The sequence below is a fragment of the Watersipora subatra genome, chromosome 3, assembly GCF_963576615.1.
Source record: "Watersipora subatra chromosome 3, tzWatSuba1.1, whole genome shotgun sequence".
Taxonomy (NCBI): domain Eukaryota; kingdom Metazoa; phylum Bryozoa; class Gymnolaemata; order Cheilostomatida; family Watersiporidae; genus Watersipora; species Watersipora subatra.
The window spans coordinates 3,320,672-3,345,440 of NC_088710.1; the positions used below are offsets into that span (position 1 = coordinate 3,320,672).

Sequence of the window (24,769 nt, forward strand, 5' to 3'; positions counted from 1 at the left end):
TTTTTAGCCTGCCTAACCATCAGAGCCTTGATGAAGAAACTCTGACTTTTTTAGGTGTTTCTGACAGAATCGGAAAGTGGTTATTACATAAAATCCAAATTCATGAGCCTATAAGCAAGGAGTACGATTAGTACATCCTTTAATAGTCAACTTATTGCAGGTTAGGTCTAACACTATAAAATGGATCTGTTACTTGCAACAATCATAGATGATACATTGTGTTTATGCACTATTTAAATCAGCCTTCTAAAAGGTTCGTTGTAACCTTTACTAATAACAGACTATAGTTATTCAACAATGACAGAACAAGAGTTCATAAAACAGAATAACATATTTTGTCGCTTTAGGAAGTGTACCATGATTAAAAGAGCAGAACTGAACTCTCAGTGATAGTGGTGGCCCTGAAAAGGGCCGGTTGTTTTAAACTGAATGGTTTCATCTTTTATCATCACTCTTTACCTTCTTCAGCACTTCAGCCATTACATCTGAAACTTTTCTTTTTTTAGGTCGATGCGAGCAGCTGGAAAAATCTAATTTCCTTTTAACTTTTTGTAATTCTTCCCAAGATGGTACATAGCAGTATAAAGCCATCTCCTGGTCGGTCAAGTATCTATGGTCACTTTCTTTAGATGCCATGGTTAGTATACGTGATGTATGTATATGACTTGGTAGAACTGAATGCCTTTCCAGCTATGAACAGGCGCTTTATATAGCTGCTACAAGATGTTTGACACAATGACCCCTGATGTAATTGTGTTTGCTGATTAGATTGGGGGATTAAATTTAACAAAGAAACAATACAGTGTGTATCCAAGATGTCTGATAACTATTTAATTGTTATAATCCCTATAATTATTGAGTACAATTACTGCAGAGTTTAACTTCTTACTGTGACACTTTCACTCATGCTATTTATACACTGGGTCCAGGTTACTACTGTTTACTCTTAGCTTTAGATTTGTTATTATTAAACATTACAGCTTTTTGTTGTTTACTTTTTGAACTGCTTTGTTACCTTTTGGATTTTCAAGAGGTCAACTTAATTAAAACAGTTTATAGGACAGAACATTTTAATACAACTTGAAGTACTGTAGTTAAGAGTTGATAAACAACTTTACTCTGATCATTGATGACTTCAGACTAACCATAGCTCAAGTGTGAAGAAGTGTAAAATATTTTACAGCTGATAGACTAAGGAATTCATAAAGTTACAGTATACAAGCTGATCACATTGATTATAGTTAGTGAACTTTTCCTTTTGATTACAATCAATATAGTCTTTGTACTTTAGACCCAGAGACAGTTTGTAGTTGGTTGAGAAACTCCAGGCTAATGAATGCAATAACTTGATGTTTTTTTATTACTTCAAACTATTTGATGTGGAAGAAATTTTGATCTTTAATTAAAAAATGTTCATAGCTTATGGCACACACAGTTTATGTAGTCTCAGCAGTAAATTTGTAGATGCTTGTAGATTGACACAGGCACACAGCTCTTATTTGAAAGGTTTTTACCTGCAGCTCTAAGGGGCTAGATATAGGTTCCTATTAGGCTGGATAATATTAATATTCATAAAGATATCTGCAGTAGTCTATAAAATCAAACGACAAGCAAGTTCAAGCTTTACCACATTAGTTGATAAGTAAAATAATAATGTTTGATTTGTTATACTGAACATTGTCTATAGGAACAGACAAGACCTGCTCATCTTGACAATGAGGCGTTACCAGTGTCTGAACACACAGAATAATTAGTTCAACATTCCAGAGAGAATAGTGGTGCTATTAAGGGATAAAAGTGTCTATCTACATCATCTTTAATCCTCTCTAAAAGCTGTGATTGCTGATTCTCTTATGTAATTATTAGAAATTTTAACTGTAATCAGCCACACTAGCCCCACGAGATGTCAAGTACTAGTGTGAGAGATCGTACTGCACGCCTATTACCTCTTAACCAACTGTTTCCACTTTTTCTATCTAATAGGCCTACTTCAGCCATTACACCTGAAACATTTCTCTGCTCAAGTAGCTCAAGAACTCCAACCATTTTTTCAACTTTCGCTACTCTTAACTCTTAACTACTCTACTTGTTACATAACATCATGGTAATTACCATGATGTTATGTAACAATGTGGAATTATTACCCTGTCAGTGAGATGGGTAGAGTCAGCTTCCTTAGATGCCAAAGTTCATACGAGTAGATTAGAAAGGTTATCCTGAGAACTGGTCTTACCAATTTCTAACATGAAACTCTTGACATACAAAGCTATAGGAATCTGTAAACAGATTTTATAGCCTAATTATCTGGTAGGAAAATAATTAGGCTATAAAAGGCTGAATACAAGTAGTGCTAAAAGTAATTGACACAACAGCGAAGCAGAATCTTTGATTATAATAATAATAGAAATAATAATTGTTTGTCCATCTGTTCAAAACCAGAGATTCCAGATTGGAAAAGCATTATTTAGTACAGGATTCAACCCACAACTTTTGGAGTGGTAGACCATCAAGCTAACACTTATTGCATGTCAATCAACAGCCTTCAGCTGTGTTCCAATAATTGTGCAGAAACATGTAGTTAATCTCTGTACTTTAACGGCACAGATGACTGTCTCTAATGGCATACTGAACTCCCTGAGGGCTAGCAATACTAATAACTATTATGCTCGAACTGTATGCTTTATAGGACTGGTTAGAAGGAAGTAAAAAAGGTACTTAAAAAATCTTACAAATATTTTTAAATACAAAATCTTTTAAACCTTCCATTTTTATCAATGTATAGTTGAAACTGTTTTTGAAGTGATTTAGGTTCTTTTTGTAATATTTTGTATAATTCATTTTAAATGATACAGGTACCATAAAACCTTTACTTAAATGCCACTTCTATTTCCATTGTTACAATTTGGATCTTTACAAGCCATAATAGCAAGAGATCAGTAGAAAAGTGCATAAAATAGTATTAATAATGACTCGGTTACATCAACAACAAGTAATTTTGTCATTGTGCTGTGGTTGTCATCTTTTAGTCAGTGTACCTGAGAAGATCGATCATCACAATCATCTGAACTACATTCTAATTCGAAGTCAATAAGATCTAAATTACATGCATTATTTTCAGATTCATCCATAATATGGTTTACAATCTGACCTGAAGACTTTAAAGTGTTTTGATGAATGATGATAATAATCTTCAGGAACACCATACATTGTAATAGCAGCGGTTGTTATGACATGTTCTAACTTTAAAACGCTAACAACATATATGAAAACCTCATGTCCGTTTTCCAACTATAAAGCTCGATGGTTTTTCTTTAAAACTTTGAAAGCGGCACCTTCGAAATACCTATTAGTATCACGTTAGTATTTCATAATAAGAGAAGTTAATTGTTTAACCTAGCCTGGTACTTCAGTGTATCTGAAAAACTTTATAAAAAAATTGCTGAGACTGCCGGCATTAATGATAATTCATCCGAAGGAAAATGTAAAATATATATAGGCAACAGCAGCGTAGCTCTGACCTTGAAAGGATTAAATTTATCGCCGCAAAAATCTGTTAAGCTAGCAGAAAAAGAGACTGCCTTGGCTTATATAGTAAATAATATATTTTACACTTTGTGGATGCAAGGTTTCTAAAGCTTGGCATGCTTTAAAAAAAACATGTTGTTCATGTACAGTCAGAATAATATCTAGCTCCAAATTACAGCATGTTTTTTTAGTTTCTATATAAAAATTGACCCACAGAGAACAGCTCTGTAACAAGTGGACTTGACTGGTGTACAACAGGGCTTCTTTACAACTAGACATTACAGTCAACTATATGATTTTAATTTTGAGACAAAATGTATTATCCTGGCACGAGTACTGCTTACATCACACCCACGCTTGCTAGTAACTTATTCAGTAAGAATAAGTCAACTTTTTATACTATTTCTTATGAGGCTGTTGTTATAAGGACAGAATTGTTGGATTTACCAAGCAACTGAATTACAGTACTTCAAGCTTTCATTAAAGATCCACACCGACTGCTTGTCACTCACCGAGTCTCCTTTTATTGCAATATAAATAATTAAAACTAGCCGTCAATCTAAAGACCAAATAATCACTCGCATCACTACAGAAAATGGATGGCTGCATTCTGCATGATTTTTGTTGTTTGAGCAAAATGAAACTAAAAAGTTAGTAATTAGATTAACTACTTTTCAAGCAATTTTGTACACTCTCTAGAGTTCTCTGGGCTGAGCAGGTAGGACCCTCCGGAGACTGGCAGTGATCTCTTCATTGTATAAGTGGCTTTCTTAGAAAAGCCTACAGCCTTTTCTATTTTTCTCCAATTTTGTCTAAAATAGAGCGGATTAACTTGGTCTGTGATAGATTAACTTGGTCTGTGATAGATAAGGGCGTGCTAACACAGCATACATATGATTGGTACACGATTCGGAACAAAACAAACTTAAAGGTTGACTTGTAACAAATTCACATTAGTTATTTGGTATCAAAAGATTCACCATGTATTACTCTGCTGTGTTGTAGGTGCAAAGTGTGTGGAAATGTCATTACAAGCTCTTAAAAGCTCCAAAACGAACAGTTAATTGCAGCCATCCCGAAACCGCCATAGATAAGAATCTCTTTCCACAACGGCTCAAATGGGACGTAGCTGAAAAAGATAGCTTCTGTTTACACTTTCATGCAACCTTATTCGTCGAAATAGTTTCACAAATATACTTCACGCATTCGATAAAACCATGTCTATTGTTCTTACGCTTCTATTACATTATTATTGCAATGCTGTCACTTTGAGCGCTGATATCTTAAAACCCACCGCAAAATTTTGTTTAATTCTTTAACCTTTGCTCGAAGGAGTGCATATCATCATCCGCTAAATATGAGGAGCCTGTTGGTCAACTGTGATATTTGGTGAAAATGCGTCAGAAAGTATGGATCACATGATCAGATTACAACTAAACGATTAGACCAAGCCGAAACAGAACTGTAAAGTAGCGAGCATCTATATTTGATACAGGCTTTTCGGTGAAACCTTGAATTATTTGTCATAAGCGTTTTATACTGAGCCTTTTATTGGCCTTTCAATTCATGTAATAACATCACATGTCAAAACAATAACTAAATTGTTTGAGTATGTCAGAGAAATAAACTGATTCCAAACTACGGCGTTCCCGTGATGGCTGCGTTTAACTGTTCGTTTTTGAGCTTTTATGAGCTTTTAATCACATTTCCACATATTTTGCACCTACAACACAGCAGAGTAAGGCATGGTGAAACTTTTGATACCAAATAACTGTAATATGAATTTCGTTGCAAGTCAACCTTTAAATTTAGAAATGGTGTGACAGATACCTGACTGTAAAGGGGTCTAAGCTCATCCTGAGGCAGAGTTGGGGAGGAGTTACATAAAAATTAACATCGGTGATGAAATCTATGAATGCTGCAGCACTGAGATCAAAATTGACACTTGCTGACAAGTAGTTGTTGTTTGCTATACCAAGATTTCCTGTTACAACCGTGGCACCACTGCAATCAGATAAACAAATTTTGAATGTGAATTACTTCCCCACAAACGCCAATATGAAAACATAAACATCGCTCTTTGTTTTCAGGTCATTATTCAACAATGCAGAGCGTTTGATGTTAACAATGGTTGATAATTGTTAAAAATGGTTAAAAATTGTTAACCATTGTTAACAATTGTTAACAGCTGTTAACCATTGTTAACAATGGTATAACAATTAATATAACCATGGTATAAAAATTAATATAACAATGGTATAACAATTAATATAACAATGGTTAACCATTGTTAACTATTGTTAACAATGGTATAACAATTGATATAACTATTGTTAACAATGGTTAACCATTGTTAAGAATTGTTAGCAATGGTATAAAAATTGATATAGCAATGGTTAACAATGATTAACCATTGTTAACCATTGTTAACCATCTCATATTGTGGTAATGAATGTTACGAGTAGCAAATAATCTCATTTACCTGTTTTTAAGGACGGAATGGGCATCTTGGTTCCAAAGGCTAATGCTAATGAAGCCAGAGATCTCTATGGAAGCAGCACCGAGAAGGTTGTGCTGAAGAACCACCCCATTTTGAAGATATATAGTTTGACTTTTGTCTTGCGTAATAACATTCATCTGTAAGTGCAACAGGTAAAAATTGCATAGCCGGCTATCAGCCAAGTTCTGACAAAAGATTAACTAACCATACAGAAGTGTATGAGAAACTGAGAGTGTGCACTGAGCCAATCTTATTAAGCAGCTTCTAGGTAGAAGATGCTTTCAGAACAACTACTATCATTCCATGTATTAAATAAGAAAGCAATGGCATAACTTAGGGAATATTCTACAGAGATGTGATGTTTTGCAGCCTAGTAATTAAATCGACCGAAAATGGAAAAAGTTGCAGATAAAGTTTCGATAATTCTTTGTAATAAGTGAGATGTGATGTGCAGAAGTTATTCTGAATACAGTTGTTATTTTCGTTCCAAAAACATGGTAAGCAACTTTGCAGAGGGTAGGACAATTCCTAACCTTATTTACTAAAGAATAATGTAGTGACAATGTAAGCAGGTGCTATAGAGAATGGATAATATTAAACTCACAGCTAGAGCTGTGACAGGTTGTGAGGGAGCATTCCACACTGCAGACATGAGTGCAGCCTGACCCCTGAAAAATTCCACAGGTCTCAGCAAGACGTCGAGGAGGTCTAGTGAGAGCCCGGCTGATGGATCTTCTGGCTCCATTCCTTTAGGAACTGCGCTAGAGTCCACAAAAGACTCCATTCCCTGAGCATAGATGCTGAACTGCAAGAAGTTAATACAGATCAGCAATGAGATTTCGACAGCACCGAGGTGGTTAAAAATGTTCTCTCTCAGACTAAGATAATCTATGGTTGTATGTCTATGGTTGTATGTCTATGGTTGTATGTCTATTGATGTATGTCTGTGGTTGTACAGTATGTCTATGGCTGTATGTCTATGGTTGTATGTCTATGGTTGTATGTCTATGGTTGTATGTTTATAGTTGTATGTCTATGGTTGTATGTCTATGGTTGTTTGTCTATGGTTGTTTGTCTATGGTTGTTTGTCTATGGTTGTTTGTCTATGGTTGTTTATCTATGGTTGTTTATTTATGGTTGTTTGTCTATAGTTGTTTATCTATGGTTGTTTGTCTATGGTTGTATGTCTATGGTTGTATGTCTATCGTTGTATGTCTATCGTTGTTTGTCTATGGTGGTTGTTCCATATAGCTGCATGAGAATGTTGAAGGGATTTCTGGCTTTCTCTGGACCAGCTTCACTCCTCGATAGAAAATAAATGGTATCCAGCGAAGAAAAATAGGTCAAGACATGCATTTCCATTCTGTTGCAGTGACTGGCCAATAGATAAGTTTGTTTATCCTCGCCCTATAGATGCTGCGTCAGTGCATCACTAGAATAGCGCAGGGCTTTTACAGATGTTATTTTTTTCTTTGTAAGGGGGTCCAGTTCACCCTCCCCATTTATATGGGGGTTGACAGTTTATTCACTGTCAGCTCAACACACAACCCAGTGGTACGGTACCAAATTGCATGTATCACCGGCAGCAGGTTCACATAGCCTGACCTGACCTCGCCAATTCCCTGTATCTATGGAGCAAATTTAAATTTTTTTACAAAGAACAAAAAAGTGCAGCACTAATTTGCAGCTTCAACAGAAACAAGTGCGCCCTAAAACTGAACACTGAGTTCTTACCAGTATGAGGGGCTGCTTGAGGACCCCAGCCTGTAGATTCACCTGCATTCCGCTCTTTTTCATTATACCTGTCTGAGCATTCTGCATAAACAGCCTGTAGGACACGTCTGTGTACTCCGACTCTGCAGCAATAGACACGAAGCTACAGGCTAATTTTCTACATTTGTTACCCATGAAACTGTAGAATATGCCTCATAGTGAAAGGCATCACTAGGAAAAAAAGTTGAGTTCCTTTGAATTTAAGGAAATGAGGTTTGAAACCAAAGCATTCACAATTAAACCAATAGGAAAACACTATACATAAAACAGTATAATATGAGGAGTTTGTTCTGTTTATTGTTGTGCAGGCAGATGCCAAGACCTCTAAAGTAAAGCAATTGATATATTATTACCTCTCCATTCCTTATTTTATTCTGTTTAGTCCAAGTGTGTTACTACTGGTATAACTGTGGACGCTTTGCTCTCACACATAATTTCCTCAAGTTTTAAAGATTTCAATTCGATTTTTTAATTCTGCCTGTCAATTTGTTTTATCAACCTGCGCAGCTGTACATTTATATTTAATCTGCCATGATTCATTTCAAGGGATCCTCAGGCGCCACCTCTTAGGAACTTAGGATATGCGCTCGAGTCAACAAAGGAACATGCAGTTTAGTCTTAGTTGAATTTTGGTTGTTTTCATCAAACTTGTGTAAATACTTGAAAAAATCTTATGAGTTCTAACAGACACGGGTATTCACATAAAGAGTTATCATCTCTTTTCCCAACAGTAGTACATACTCATGAATCAGTGAGCCTGTGATTAAGAGTATATTAATAAAGACAGGCATAGCCTGTGTTCAATCAAAGATAGCCAAACAAGATTAGATAATCGTGTCAATTTTTTTGAAAGAAAAACTAGTTCGGAAGATAAATAAAATTGCCAATAAAAAGTGTGCACCTACATTATATGCAGCACTCTTGACCCTGCAGCGCCCTTGCTTGATGACCTCTAAACTCATCATAATGTATTTGCTATTAGTGATGAGACAGAGCCTCATATAGGTCAACAACCAGGCTAGCATTGATAATATGTTTGAAGGAAACTTGCAAAACTTTTTCCAAATAGACAATATTTAGCACTAAACTAATGTAATGCTAATAGATGGTTGAAGTGGAGCTGCTTACTTAGCAACCAGACAACTTCTAATTTTGACATATTTAAAACGAATTAAATCTGACAGTTGAACAGAGTATATAGGTGGTGAGTGAGTACTTTTATGGCACAATGTGTAATCGAGTATAACAGTAATGAAAAGTTCATGTTTCACTTCATGGCCTGTTTCTAAGTAACAGCGTAAACCGATCAAATTAGTTCTTGCAGATTATGTTAGACCAGAAATTTTACTTCCATTTTTAACAGTTTTCAAATAATTCGATGTACATCCTTTGTTATAATAAGAAAATTAATTAGAATTATATTGCAAAAAAGTCGATACGACTCGTTCATTGGTGGGTTATAAACGGTTGTAATGCAAATGAACAATTTTATGATACTAACTATAATTTTCCAGTATATTTAGAGTCATTGTAATGATGATTAACATGCTCAATGGATATGACACTAATTTAAATGTTTTTTACGAGTTTTTTAAATCGTACGAACCTTTACAGTCTTAGCCTTTACAGTCTTAGCCCAAATAATATAAAATACTGTTTTTATCTGTTTGATGAGATTTTCTGTGGGTTGCCCAACTATTTTACAAGTGTTTTACCAAATATCATTGTATTATGAGCACGTTTGGCTATATTTAATAAACGTTTAAAAACTTCGTAACGCTGGACAAATTGCCCAGGCTTACAGACACGCATTGACAAGAACGGCCAGTGTTCAAAGGTTTAAAATAGAAAATGTAAAATTTTAAACCATTTAACTTTACAGTAACGGATTCACTTAAGCCTGGTTCCCATATACGCCACAAAGCATTGGCGACAGCACCGCAGGCTATTAGCGGTGAAATAGTAACCTACGCGCCGGCTACCGCCGGGGACCGCCGGTAGTTGCCGGCGGTAAGGCAGGAGTTTAGTGCTGTGTAAATTTTTGCGAAGAGCCGCAGGCAAAACCTTCCCGAAATGCACTGTACAGGTGAAGGACAGCATTATTAAAATGGCATGGTGAGCAAAAATTTTTATGCCATTATTAGCGATGCAGCTTTATGTGAACGGAAGCCACCGAGCCTAGTGTCGCAAGTGTTTTGCTGTGCAAGATTACCGCCAGAGTCTAGCAATCGATATGGCTTAAAATCCCTGTGCAGCAAATGAAATGACAAAACTACCTTTTTACATCAGAGATGAATTCAAAGCTGTAAACATCTGCGAAGCTGTGCTGCACACGCTGCACTCAAACATGAATACTCACTGCCAAGGAGACTAGTCAGCGCATTTGCCTTTCCTCCTGGACTAAGGCTATAATAGTTCCTGATTCTCGTGTCATTCAAAGCCTCCATGAACTTTGTACTAAAATAAACCAACCACAGTTTCTCACAGTAAACAGGGGTAAATCATGGAAATGAAGACAGTTGAGAGGTGAGTGTGACTTACCTGAACGACGGCTGCTGTTTAGCAAGGTCTTTCATAGCACCTTGGACATATGTCGACAGGTGCTTGTCTGTCTGATTAACAGTAGAGAGCATAACATTACGTATTTCCTGGACGGATGGTCTAACTGAGAGTAGAACAGCAAGCGCTGCCGATCGGATACTGCTGTCATAAAGGCGGTCACTCTGATGGTATATACGGCTCATTGTGTCTAGTACCTGCAGTACGTGTTAGTTATAGAGAGCATATTGTTATTGGAAAGTGCGAAAAAAATTGATATCTTATGGAAAAAATTTTTCAAACCCCAAGTTTGAGTAGACACACGACATGAGCAGAGGCGAGTTAATAACAATTTATAATATTGTGACAATGGAGAGGCAACTCACCTTTTCACTCTGACTCATAGAATTTAATATTAAAATCAGGTGTGACACCAAGAAAATCTACTCATTTTATGATGCCATTTATGGGCTGACAATTTAATAAATTCTACCTACTTTTTTATTGAACATGTGTGTTTTTCTCATTTAGTTTGTGTGTATGTGATTTATGAGACACTTATGTATTTCCTAAATTTAAATGTACGAAAAAATTCTTAAACTCATGTAGCCAACAAGAATATCGCAATCAGTATAGATCTGTGGTAGGCACTGCAGTCGATATGAAATGAATTACACAGAAATAAACACAGTAAACAGAAATAAACAGACACCTTCCTTCAAAAATGTAGAATGGTAGATGTTGTATATGCTGATTAAAAATAGAATTTCTGCGCAAAACATTTGTTATCACTCATGCAACGCCAGGCATTCACCTAGAATTTTCATAAAGTTGAGAAACAGATCAGGCGGTGTGTCTGTCAATAAATCTGTGTTTGTCAATAAATCCCACATGTCTAATCAAAAGCATCATTGGCCACAACGAATACTATTTTCTCTATCCAGTAACTACACATTGTGCTGTTGACTTTACGACTTGCTCAAAACAGCTTAGATACTAGACATGGCCATGTCTAAACTGTCTCTAACCAGTCTGCAGCGTGTTTTTAGAAAGTGCTGTGGTAGTTTTTGCAAGTAAATTTGTTTTGGCTGCTGCCCAGTGCATTCTTTAGTCATGTTACTAAGTTACTACTTGTCTCAAGTACTACTTGGCTTTTTTGAGAGCTGATACGTTTTATATGTGATCCCTACTAATTCATCTCTCATAAGTGTTTAGAAATTTTAAACAGAAAACTTGCCTCGACAGAAGTAGAGTCCTCGGTGAGTGCTGCCAATGCCTGCACAGCAGCAGATACGACAGCACTGTCATTAGCTGTTTTAACTAGCTTTATGAGCGACTTGGTTGTACCGTGAAGTCGAGCATTCCGCATGGCCCTCACTACTTTGAGTGAATCACTTGAATCCTTTGCTTCATTAAGGGATGAGATGAGAGTCTTCTCGATATCCTGTACAACCTGCAACAGATGGCTACATTTTAAACTCTAGCTAATGAAGTCACATAGTAGAAATCTCTAAAGATTCCCATAATGCAATGATAGCAAGTGAATTGCAGAAGCCCAAAAATTGAAAAAGCAGCTATAAAGGACAAGAAATAATTTTGATGGCTCAAGTACAAACATGGTAACATGAAACATACTATTTATCTCAAACCTATGCTGGATGCCAAATAAAAAAGGCGACTAATATTCTTGAGCTCAGGCTAAAAGGATAGACTTGGGAAACCTACCTGAGAAGAGCATTGCTCGCCCACTTTGCAGTAAGACCGCGTTACAGCTCCTAAGGCTAGTGCAATAGATTGATGCAACTCTGGGCTGGAAGTCTTCTCTCTGAACAGACCCTAAATATAAGAAACAGCATGCAGCCTCACTCGCTCTGAGAGCCTTGGTTCCTAACTAAACCAGAGATTTACTGACGTTTTTTTCACAACACTTAAAATGAAGCAAAGCATCACCAGGGTGGTATATTTGCCAATTATTTAAATTTAATAATTTTCGAAGGTCCCCTCTATATTTACTCTGTTGCACTATATGTTAAAGGTGCAAAGGTCTTTTCATCACCAGCAGCAGAGTTAGCCTGAGACGTGAGAATTCTGTTCAAACAGCAACATGTTGAACCAGTGTCAATGCTTTTGAAAACCCGTTGCTGCCTTCTTTCTTACATAGATTTAACAAGGTAAACTTATAGAATTAAACTGAACTATATATCGTTAAATTCTTCATAACATAAAAATTTCAAATAATGTGTTTCTATAATATTTGGAAATTTTAGCAACTAGTTATGACTGGTTTTCTGACTTGAAGAAGAAACAATTATGACAATTTCAAACAGGTACTCGCTTCTAATAAAACAAAAACAATAATACTTTTCTTCAAGCATATATAACTTCTTTGTTTAACTGTAACAAAGAAAGAAGGAATATAGTTTAAAATAAAACGTGGTGTAGATGTGTAAATTGTAGTGTAAATTGAGGTGTAGTTTTATAATTTACGATAGCAACTGCATGCAACTCTGGAAAGGATGACCTGAGAGACCGGCAGCAGCGGTTTAGTAGAACAGTGAGTTGACTACTAGCAGCACTAACAAGCAAATCATCTGCACAGGAAGTGAAACACCATTTTGTTAGTCAAATGATGACACCATCTTACCAGCAATGCTTTGAGAAGACTTTCTCTGGGGTGGGAGGCAAAACTGGAAGCCATGATGAATCTCTCAGCAACTCTATAGTCGGTCTCACCTTCCAAATACTCCATAGCTGCATAGACAGCAGAGTCTGTCTGGGCAGCGGCTACTACATCCAACAGCTGTAGTCTGTAAATATATCATATGACAAGATTTGCAAAGATTAACTCCTGCATGAAAATGTTTTGTATTTCAGAGGGCAAAGTGAGTATCTACTATGAGAGGTAGATACTCACTAGGAGGTAAATACTAGCCCCCAAATAGCTGACTTTCATTCTTAATAAATAAGAACTTTACTAGTATTTACTAAGATGCAACCACCCTTAAAGGTAATGTTATACATTATGCTAAATCTATTGAAGGGAGAGCTGACAAGTGGTAGGAGGTACTAATGCTGGACATACACAATGTTTTTGTTGTCAGCCAGAGCTTGCTTTATGTTGTCCTTGCTTGACTGTCGAACTATTGGGATAAGCTTGAGGAATGCTTTTGGTGATTCAAGTTTTGCTACTTTAGTAACCTGCAAGTCTTCCTGTAGCTCTTTTATTGCATCGCTCAGCTGCAAGAAAAATAAGACAACTCTTGTAGATTTCAAGTCAATTGAAATATAGCTTCACCACACTGGATATTCCTCATGCAGGTAGGATTTTACTTACAGAGACACAGTCCAACAAGCAGGTTGCTGAGTCAACATCCGTCCCAAGTAGCATTCCAATAAGATCATATTCAGCTTCTAAAGAGAAAGGCAAAGCTGCTAGCTATATATTCATTTATATATTTATTATTATTTATAATTTAATAATAATTTAATATTTTATTAGTTATATATAGTACTTATTTCTGACATTCTTAAATATATGCTTAGATCTGTGAGGTCACCTAGTGTTTATGATCCTTAAAAGTATGAGGTTTTCATCTAACAACCAACCTTGACCTCTCCAATATTATTTTTAGTTTTATAGTTTTTATTTGAGCTTCATTTTTGTATTTCAGGAAATATTGCTTGTCTTCTGGCATTAGCATTGTGCCCAGATGAACGCACACAGAAGTCATACACTTTTATATAACTTCAATGGCAGCAAATAACAATTCTTTCATCTATAATTTATATAAATATAGATATAATTTACATATGCAATCGATATCTACAACCTATAATCTATATACATGTATGTATAATCTATACATCTACAATTTGCATCTATAAACGATATCTATATAATATGTATCTACATAATCTATACATACATAATCTAAATCTACATAATCTATATCTATAATCTGTATAAATTCTATATCCATAATATATATCAATAATCTATATGTGTAATTTAAATCCATATCTATAGTTCATGTCTATAGTCTATATCTATAATCTATATTAATACTCTATATCTGCAATGATGACTTGGTTTGTCTCCAATACTTAATTGCTGCAGAGGCTATCATTTACCCGGATCCACGGCCTCCACAGCCTCTTCTACGCCTCCGGCCTGTACTGTTGTGGCTCCCTTCGTCACATCTCCAAGCTTTAGCACCTGCCTGCAAAGGAATGCAACTTGAAATTTGAAAAAAATATTAAATATTCAACTATTCCTACGTAGAGTATTAGGATTTTGGTATTAATAAATCTAACGCTTAGGTGTCTCGTTAAAATAAGCCGAGAAGAATGCTGATGCGGACAATCCTAGCGTTGTTGGTGAGTAAGGACAGCAAGAGCAAAAACAATAAAGCACGGTCACTACTAAATTGACCTTCAAGCTACTGTAATACACATTATAACATTGTGTCAAAGATTTTATAGTAAGGTTTTTGTGAAACTCACCTTGCCTTGGCGACCATGTCGACCGCTCGATCTCCATTAAGAAATACGACCTGCTTATCAACAGCCTCAGCATAAGTAATAATATCATTAGCGAACTCAAATGTTGTACTAGTGATGCTTAGCTGGCTCGAGTCAAACGCCTAAAGTATAGAACAGAGAAACAAGTAAATACCTGAGTGCATAACTTAAAAAAAAGTCGCTCTAATATAACTTTCAGTTTTTTTGTCCAAATCACGATTATTCAACGGTCAAACTATCAAGGATGATTTATTAGCTGTTCACCAGAGATGATGATTATGATAGGCAGTCCCATAAACCTAGCCTGTCTTGACAAGCTGTTGTTTTTGCGTAGTTGTCCCCCCGTCGAGCGGCGAGCAACAACAGCTTGTCACAAGACGTACTGCACCTGATGCATCAGCTGCACTTATAGGGAGTTGTTCTCTTCCGTCTATGCGGCTTGGCTGCGATGTTATTCAGGTCGCTCCATTGGTAATCATAACGGATTTCACGCAAAAATTTATGTAGAAAAATTAAAATAAGAACGTTTAACTGGCGACCCCTCTCTCCAGTAAACTTTATTAGAATTTGAGAACTTAGGCAACAACAGCGACTAAACATGTCGTTATTTGTGCGCTCAGTCAGTTTTATTTCTATTTTTGTATCAGTCAGTTTTATTTGTTCTTATGGATTTTATTTTGAGTTTATTTTATTCTTAAGTTCTACTAAAGTTTATCGCAGAAACTGGTCTTTGGTTAAACGTTGTAATCTTGTTTTTTTCTACAGAAATTTTTGGGGAAATCTGTTATGATTACCAATGGAGCGACCGACATAACATCGCGGCCCAGCCGCGTAGACGGAAGAGAACAACTCCTTATAAGTGCAGCTGATGCATCAGGTGCAGTACGTCTTGTGACAAGCTGTTGTTGCTCGCCGCTCGACGGGGGGACAACTACGCAATAACAACAGCTTGTCAAGACAGGCTACATAAACCACACATGAATAATAGTTACGCTACTAAGTTAACAAATTTAACATGATATAAGTAGAGATGATATACACAGTAATTGAGTTTCAAAGAGTTAACCTGGTTTTATGGATTAATCTTCAGTCATTGCTAAATGACAAGCTGTTAGCTGTGGCAAGAGATAAAAACTCTCAATTAACGTATAGTTCCACGCACAATCTGCGTAAATCTATCACAAAAGTTACTTGAGTACATAGCGTATCTTTAAAATAGAAATGCAGCATAGAGTTACTATATCATGCATTTGGGCAGATCATAGACGCGCAATGAAGGTGTTGCAGTGATCAATAAATTATAAAATACATTATAAATAAATGAATTAGAAACATAAATAATTAGAAACACAATTTTATTGAAGTTTACATGATGAGTTGAGAGCAATGTTGAATAGTCCATACCAAGTGCTTTGATTTACAACTAACTAACATCACAGTGGTTTATTAAATATTCTGAGTTCAAAAATAATAATAGTTAATAATTTAATAAAAAAGAGGTGAAATAATTCTCAGTTCCTATCAGAGTTATTTCTATAGATGTAATTATACAAAGAAAGGAACTCTGCCAATATAACCATTACACTACCTGTCGTCTAACACCGCTTAAATTATTACATTATTGGTTCTGTCAACATGCCAGGTTGTCCAATGCTTGCTCTAAATATTGCAAACTAATTTTGCAACTAATATCTTAACTTTTTTAGCCTTTTCTTGAGCTCACGTTCTGATTGGTTACAACAAAAGATTCTATGATGAGGTAGCGACAATCACTTTTAATTTCATTGCATTGGAAGATTATCTGAAAACTAATGAAGATTTATCTACTCGTGTTACCTTGTTGGCTGGGGAATACTGTCCAGACTTTTCCAGATTTTTGCAATTGGACTTCTTTTTAGTAACCTTGTTGCCAATTATCTGATATTCCACATAGCACTCCCCAGAGGCATCAACCTACAACAAGGTAGCAATTCAACATCATAACCTCATAAGCTGCTCTCTACAACAGCATAAACAGCCATACTTTCTTATAATAAATTTTTAAACTAACTTCTGCTCTGCAAAAATTTTCTTTACCAAAGACTCTTGAAAATTGAGCTGTTTTTATTTGTAAAACAATAATCTAACTTATAATGACATAACATACCTGAGCCATGCCAAACTATGCGAAATAATTTGACAGTCGCAGGGCAGGGGAGACAACGGCGAATGCCAGTTTCACAGTTCAGATCAAAAGAAGCGTTACAATACAGCAACTACTTGGTTAAACCAGAAGGCAAGACAAACATCACTATTACAGCGGTACATTTTTTCAGCCAAACACAATCGATCGGCAAACGCAGAGGCACTAACAACAGCGTAACTTGCTGAAGAAAGGCCTCAAAGATGAGGTTTGATTTTCATGTAGTTGTATTACAGAGATGAATAGCCCGCCTTGTTGATGTGTTGGCGCATGCAGAATACTCTCAGCCCTCTTTATATGCATATGGACATAATTCTGTGAACCTGAGCCCAGGCTATTTATGCATGAAAATGTAAGTGTGTGTGAGCTCAATTTTTTATCATCGCTGTGGAAAGTGTCTTCAAGAGTGATTTTATTTGCTCTTTGCTCAACTTATTTGAACATGTAAAATGTATAACAATAATCACATTTTTTGTGCCTCAGAGATTGTAGTTACATTAAAAGTGACATGAATGAAAAAGGGTCAGAAAATTACAGCAAAGTAATAAAGGAAATTAAAAAATTTAATTTTATACAATCCTGATACTAGGTTTGTAACAGGAGGTTAGAGTTAAATCTATGGAACATCTTTTTATGAAAGTATTTTAACCTATTTGCATATTTATTTTTCCGTATTTCATACGATCTATTTTAGACTTGCGTACAAACCTTTTGTACAAACTTGCATATAACAGGTTTTTAGATGAAAAATCCTAGACCCTTCATAGTTATGAAGACCTGAGCGCCCAAACTAAATGTAACAAACTAGAGAACAAAAACCTCAGTTCGTTCGCCATCGACTGTCTGCAGCTGCAGCATGCTGATAATTCCCTTCTTGATATTGGCTGCTATGGTCGACTCATCCATGGGCAGGTAGACTCTGCCTATTTTACCATCTCCAGACCAGTGAAAGAACACGGGGTATCTGGAACAATGAATCAAGGGAGATAACTTCAAAGTTTATCAACATTTCTAATTGACACACTTCTACCAAAGGAAACAAAGCTATTTGAATACACTAGCCCATGTTTTACGTATGCCTTGGCTTTTGTGAAACCGAAACTAACAGTGCATTTGAGTTTCTTTTATGGGCGAGGTCTGTGTATAGCACCCGACTCCCATCACAGTTGTAAAATAATCAAGGAAATAATTGTAATGAAGGGTACACAATCATTATATTTGTACATTTGGGTTTCTCTGACTCACCATTAGGAAACATAGCCTGAGATCTTCATTAATAACTAACCTTTGTACGGGATGATAACCGATCGCTTATCATAAAACAACATTTGTTGTAAATGCTCAAAATGTTGTTATTATATTCATTCAAAGGTGTTCCTTTAGTCAATAGAGTGGTGTCAATGTGATCGCTTTTTGGTTAAAAGTAACATAGAGAAGATAACTCACAATTTATGAGCTTGTCATTTGAAACCCAAATGTACCATAAAGTGCACAACAGCTAAAAAGCAAGGTTCATGTGGTTGCGTGGATTATAATAAACTGGTCTCTAACTGTCTGTAGTACTGCACCTGCCTGAACTGCAAGAGACTCTACAGATAATTATGGTCAAATATAAGTGTTGAAGGGAGGAGTTAACAACACCATAATATATAAAAAAGCACTACGAGGACCCTTGCCATATGATTGTTATTAGTTCCAGTGTTGGTATTGCAAGGCGAAAATTTTGTACTGAGGGGTATAGAAACCCATAGCAAATATCTAATGCAAACCCTTTAAAATTTCATCACCTATATGTTTCCGATTTAATTTTCACAATAACTAATAGCAAACAATGCCAAACTGGGAGAGATCGTGCTTTGCGTCTCTTTCCTGCGTTGTGTGAGAGGTTTTGACAAATAGCATGTCGGCATATTTGTTATTCCAATTTGGCATTATTTTGTTATTTTGTCTTAAGGCAAAAGAATCGTATAACAAGGTAATCGTAACTTAGGGATGCCCCGTATTACTGTAGCTTTATGTAGGAATTTGGCTTAACAAGTCAATTGTTTACCAATCTTTAAATAAACATGAAAAATAAATTAACTGCTACAATCAGTGTTATATTAAAACTAAATTAATGGGGCCAAGAAACTTTTAAAATATTATATCTTACCATGGAACGTCATTTATCATCAATGAGTCTGAACTGCTTCTATAACGTGGGTAACCGAATAGCTTTGACGAGGTGATCATGAGTAGCAAGCAATTTAGTAGACAGACATGTCAGGTAAACTATGGCTAGCCAAATAAAACTTTAATAGAGTTAAGTTGGACTAATTCCTTGGATGAAAATATGACAAACATTCCGCAGCTCCCAACATCTATATAACAGCACATAAATGGTGAGAGTATTGTTTGAGTAGTTTTCTTATGTTACCATAGAGTACTTGTACAGAGTTCATTAGAATACTTAACATACGAGTTACAATAGGCCATTCTAAAACGTAAATAATCGGTTGCAAAAATGTTAACATTATAGGGATTTCATGTTGTATGAAACGAGAAGCACATGTACATGTACATGTATACGTACATGCAAATTAACTAATTTGTTCCAAGATCATTTCAAACTCACTCCTTTGGCTGTTAAAAAAGGAAATACTAAACAACTTGAATTTAAAAATCATACAGTAACTGGTATTATTGGTTTGTATCAACATCTTTCCTCTTTTCCTTATCACTTACACTTGGTTAAGTGTTCCTGATTACAGTAATTTTACATTAAGTTAAGGGGAGCGTAAGCTATTTTGTAATGTCAATTTATGTCAATTATTTTACACTTTTTTCTAGACATTAGGGAAAGATGGCGAGAAGAAAAAATATTGTAATATATGTCCAAAATAAAGTAAAATAAAAGTATTTATTTACTATCATAAGAATGGTGTCTGTCTGTCTGTCTGGAGTCAGGGTTAGAAATTAGGATAAAATGATTGATGTTGATGATACTTTATATAATGGCATTAAGATTGGTAGACTGACTAACACCTGCATCAATCTACCATCTTTAAGTATTACTGAATACTTGTGCAGCTACTTATTCTTTTTGCTGTATCGACAAACCTGACAATCTCTCATGACACACTGGACTGTGAGGGTACTAGTATGTATATCAAAGATACCCCATACCTTGTTTTCTCTCCGAAGTTTGACAAAATTAAAACGTTATTTATAAGACTAACTACACGACTCTCGTTATTCAAATCAAATTTCAGAACTTGCACTGACTTGATGTTTTACGTAACACGGAATTTCCTAGTTCATACGAATCAAAAACTTTACATATATTATGTAGGTCAAGTGGAATTTACATTATAAGCCCATCTACTCTGTATAAATTTATTCATTGAATGTACAGATGCCAACTCATTGAGTCGTCATAATAAAGCGGTGAAATCCTTCTAGAGGCAATGGATAAAACTAACTGATGTCAAAATACCTCAGCTCAATCAACAAGTTTTGACTCCGCTATCAAATATAGCTGATCATTGCATCATTCTTACATTAGAACCAACCTTTGTGGCTGAACACGTGGCATTTTGTAATATGGCTTGTTTCCTAGACTCAAGTGATATGCAAGTACGACAAGTCAAGGCTGATTTATCACTGATTGCGTTAAGGTTTTACTCATTCCCACATTTCCTCATCAAGCAGCCCATGAATCTTTGGTGTGCACCAACAATGCCGAGCTTTAGTCTCTTGAACCCTAATGGCTGGTATTCCAGCATTGCTTAGGGTGTGTCAGCAACCCTGACAGCCAAAATAGCGACATTCATGTGGTTCTGTTTACAATGGCAGTTTCAAAGCAACAGCGTAAACCAATCAAATTCATTCTTGCACAGTGCATTAAGTCAAAAATTTCACTTCCATTTTTGACCATTTTCAGATATCTTTAACTACTTCCTTCATCATGATAACAATTTTTATTAAAATGGTATCGCGAAATAATTGATACAACTCATTTTCTGGTAGGTCATGGATGATTTTGATGCAAATGAAGAATTATATGACGCTAACTATAATTTTCCAGCCAAATTTGAGTCATGAAATGATAATAAATGTGTGCTCAATGAATATGATGCTACTGTAAATATTTTTACGGGTTTTTAAAATCGCATGAATTTTTAAGGTTTTAGCCTGCATAGTGACATTCACTGTGGGTTGCAAAACATTTTTCATAGCGCTTTACCAAATATCATTGTATTACGAGTACATTTAGATATATTTAATGAAAGTTTAAAAACTTTGGATTACTGGACAAATTGCCCCCAGTTACTGACACACATTGACAAGGACAGACAGGGTTCAAAGGGTTAAAACTTTGACACAAAAATCAGAACCAAAATGGCTGACACTCTTTTCCCTATATACTATGACTACTGGGTGAAACCTTATTATTACTAATACCCTGGCAGTCTGGTGTGCGAGATATTGCGGTGTAATAGCTTTGTTCACAGCTTTTGCAAAATGAAGTGAGGTGGCTGAGTGATGCAGTGTGTCGTGCATCTGGCTGTGAAGCCAAATATCGGAGTTTGACTCTTGTGTGTTGCATTCTTTTCTGAACATTCACCCATGGCTTCAAATGGACAAATACATATGGCTTATATTATAGTAAAAAGCTTCCTCTTGTGTCAGGTATGAAAGATTCGTCCTGCTTTTTTACATCTATTTCTAACACAAGTAGTCTAAGGCTATGCTGTATTGCCAAAGGCTAAGGTCAAAGAAGGCTGCATTAAATCAAAAAATAAACAAGCAAGTGAAATAATCTTAACTAAGGCTAAGAACTAAGGCTAAGAACTAAGGCTAAGAACTAAACTAAGACTAACAAGGCGTGGAAATGCTTCACCTACTTTCTAAGTTCTTTGAAATCGGAATTCACACCACTTCTTGACACGCTGTGTAAAGTGCTTTTAACCACCTGCAAACAAGAGCAGACAAATCCAAATATAGACATAGCACTTCATTTCTTTTTTCATTACTTTATTGGCAGTAATTTCATATAAAACTTTTTTTTCAAAGTTATATAATGCAAGAATCATAAAGAACAACAGTTAGTCAATCAAATTAAACAAAGGGTTTGACAAATAGTGTTTAAAATTATTTTCTCTATTAAGAGAACATGTATTAGGTGGAGCATTGTTAAAGGGGATAGCAATACTATTTTTAAAATGAGGTTGTGGACAGTTTGTATTTAAAATTAAAATTCATCTTTCTGCCTTTCATTTGTCTTCACACTGTACTTCTGTGCAAAGATGTGATTTGCTAGACTAATAAGCAGTGATAAACCAATTGACCTGTTGCCAAATGGAAAGATGCGAGCGTAAATTAAAATAAGAAATCTATTAAAATGCACTAAATTGCTATGTAGAGACATGTCGGATCATTTACTGAAATCTCATTTTGAAAGCTTAAATTTGTTTAACTGTATATAAAGTAATAGCTTTTTTTTATATTTTGATTTTTCAAGGTGAAATTCAGAATTACTGCCCTTAGTCTATCTCTGCACGAAGGTACACCTAACTGCTACTTATACTGTAAATTAGCATGCATGTGAAAACTTGCAAAAGTATCTGTTTTCAAAAAAAGAATTGGAACTTTCACATGCACCATTTTGTAACATTTAAACAAATTCGAGCAAAGCAAGATTAAAGATCAAACAGTAATAAATTTTAGAGACTTTTAAATACAACATTAATAATAATATGATTCAGAAAAGTAGACAGCAGCACATACTAGACAAAGATTCCTCATTATTGCGCATCTTATTTAAAAGATTAGGGGCGATATGGGTAGTAGAATTAGCTACTACAGCGAATTTTAGGCTATTTTACAACACGTCTTACAAAAGCCTTGGATAAAGGAAAGGATGAGATAATAATATATCAACCTTAGCATGAGGCTTACAGGTAAGTATACTTATAATTCACATTTGCAATTGACCTTTACCACTTTTGAATAACATTATCAAAAGGTTAAAATGAGTCTCTGAGGAGATCACTACTAGTTGAAGGGAAGTTGGCTGCTTGATACAAACATTTTCGTAAAATATGTAGACTTTGCCAACGCCCCACATCCTTTAACGCACAACTGAGTAGACAGAAGAGAGTTATACATCAGTGAGTAGACTGTAGATAGAGGTGTGTGAAGGTAGGTGTACAATGTGAGAGAATGGGCTGTCAGCAATATCATGAATTGCGATTGCTTGCAACAGTGTCAAGAAGATTAAACTAAGATGAAAAATAGAAGTTTTTAATCATATTTCAACATCGATTTTAGCTTAAATCAATGATCTCTTCTAAAATTTCACTAAATAATAAGTAGGTCAAACACGTGCAACAGGGGGGCTCTTATTAGTATAGCAAGGAGGCTCTTGAAGCAGGTCTTGGATATGGCTGACAGCAACAATGAGCTGATAAGCTATGCAAATTCGATATCAATTACTGCTCCTTGGCCCTCTCGACCCTGTCAAAGGGACAAAGTTCATAAGTAAAACCTAAAATGTACATTGATATTGATATTTACTGCCTGCCATGTGACACAACATCCATGATTGGTTTTATTTGTGATTGCTTTTGGATGCAACAAATCCTGCTGACAAAACAATACTTGATTTTTCATGTAATCTAAAAAATTAATTTGCCTAGAAAAAGTCTGCTGTGAAAGCTGAGACGTAACGTAACGCCTTCATATAAAGCAGGGTAGTTGTAGCTTATAGGAAATATACAATACTTAGATGTCATGACAATAAATAGTTGAGATTATTTATGATAATTTCCCTCCTTTCGTTATCATTTTATCATCAGTAAATGACGAGGCTGGCGTAATAGCACCTGTTACCGTTTTCATTGTTGAATTACTCATTACATTCAGTTTAAAACTAACAGTTTCTAACTGCAAGTTGTCTGCTCTATCTATCTAGAGCTATCATATTTAGCTTCAAACCAAATAATTAAATTACATATTAAAGTTTTTTAAACAAAATGTTTTTTGTTCTTTTTTTAGGAAAGCTTCGTACTTGTAATGAGTTATCTAAGTATAAAAAGTGTTTACCTCTTTTTGTCTGCTCAGTTTTGTCAGCGCAGATTTGTCTGCTCCCAAATCTGCTTACTTTCAATAATACAACATCAAATATCAATTATATTTAATTCTGTTAATTTATTTTAATTACTTGTTTAACTATGCATGGTTATTGGTTATTTGTATATTCATTTTTTATTGTTTATTAATTACTAATACAAAGTGAAAGCTAAGATACATAAAATACGTGAAATACAGGAGATGTCAGAAGAAAACTATAAACTACACAACACTGACACAGGGCCAATTGTTTAGAGGTCATACAAAAATAATAATCGTACCACAAGCAGGTTGCTGTGCAAGAAAATAGATCATTCAGCAGTTCTATAGCGGCCACCACAAACAACTGCGAACCCGCTATATCTCATCACCTTTATGCCAATATGACACAGGGGGAGATGAATCGCAAAAATAAATGACAGGAGTTGTCTGCATGACTACTAATAAAACTATTGACAGTGTGAATGCGGGTCGGTAAGATTTAGCCTGATTTCTCTACGCACTGCTATTTTACCGCTTGTAATACAGTGTGCGCCCCTTCATGCTGCATCTAATAGTAAAGATTATGTATAACTGTTTTTATATCTTAGATATTAAAAGTTTTTTTAGTAGCAGCA

General features: G+C 35.4%; 1 protein-coding gene across 1 annotated transcript in view; it reads right to left on the bottom strand.

Moving 5' to 3' along the window:
- Positions 1-4,023: 4,023 nt before the first annotated feature.
- LOC137389635 (microsomal triglyceride transfer protein large subunit-like) overlaps positions 4,024-24,769 on the bottom strand; it is a 38,723-nt gene continuing 17,977 nt past the window's right edge. Inside the window, exons 11-27 of the mRNA XM_068075697.1 lie at positions 21,926-21,993; positions 17,859-18,003; positions 16,694-16,810; positions 14,840-14,979; positions 14,468-14,556; positions 13,671-13,744; positions 13,419-13,573; positions 12,981-13,143; positions 12,062-12,172; positions 11,574-11,789; positions 10,340-10,554; positions 10,158-10,255; positions 7,760-7,881; positions 6,630-6,830; positions 6,008-6,162; positions 5,356-5,529; positions 4,024-4,337 (exon numbers count right to left, since the gene is read on the bottom strand). Coding sequence (XP_067931798.1) covers positions 4,193-4,337; positions 5,356-5,529; positions 6,008-6,162; positions 6,630-6,830; positions 7,760-7,881; positions 10,158-10,255; positions 10,340-10,554; positions 11,574-11,789; positions 12,062-12,172; positions 12,981-13,143; positions 13,419-13,573; positions 13,671-13,744; positions 14,468-14,556; positions 14,840-14,979; positions 16,694-16,810; positions 17,859-18,003; positions 21,926-21,993 — 2,388 coding nt within the window. The 3' untranslated portion in view covers positions 4,024-4,192. The remainder of the gene's footprint in view (positions 4,338-5,355; positions 5,530-6,007; positions 6,163-6,629; positions 6,831-7,759; positions 7,882-10,157; positions 10,256-10,339; positions 10,555-11,573; positions 11,790-12,061; positions 12,173-12,980; positions 13,144-13,418; positions 13,574-13,670; positions 13,745-14,467; positions 14,557-14,839; positions 14,980-16,693; positions 16,811-17,858; positions 18,004-21,925; positions 21,994-24,769) is intronic.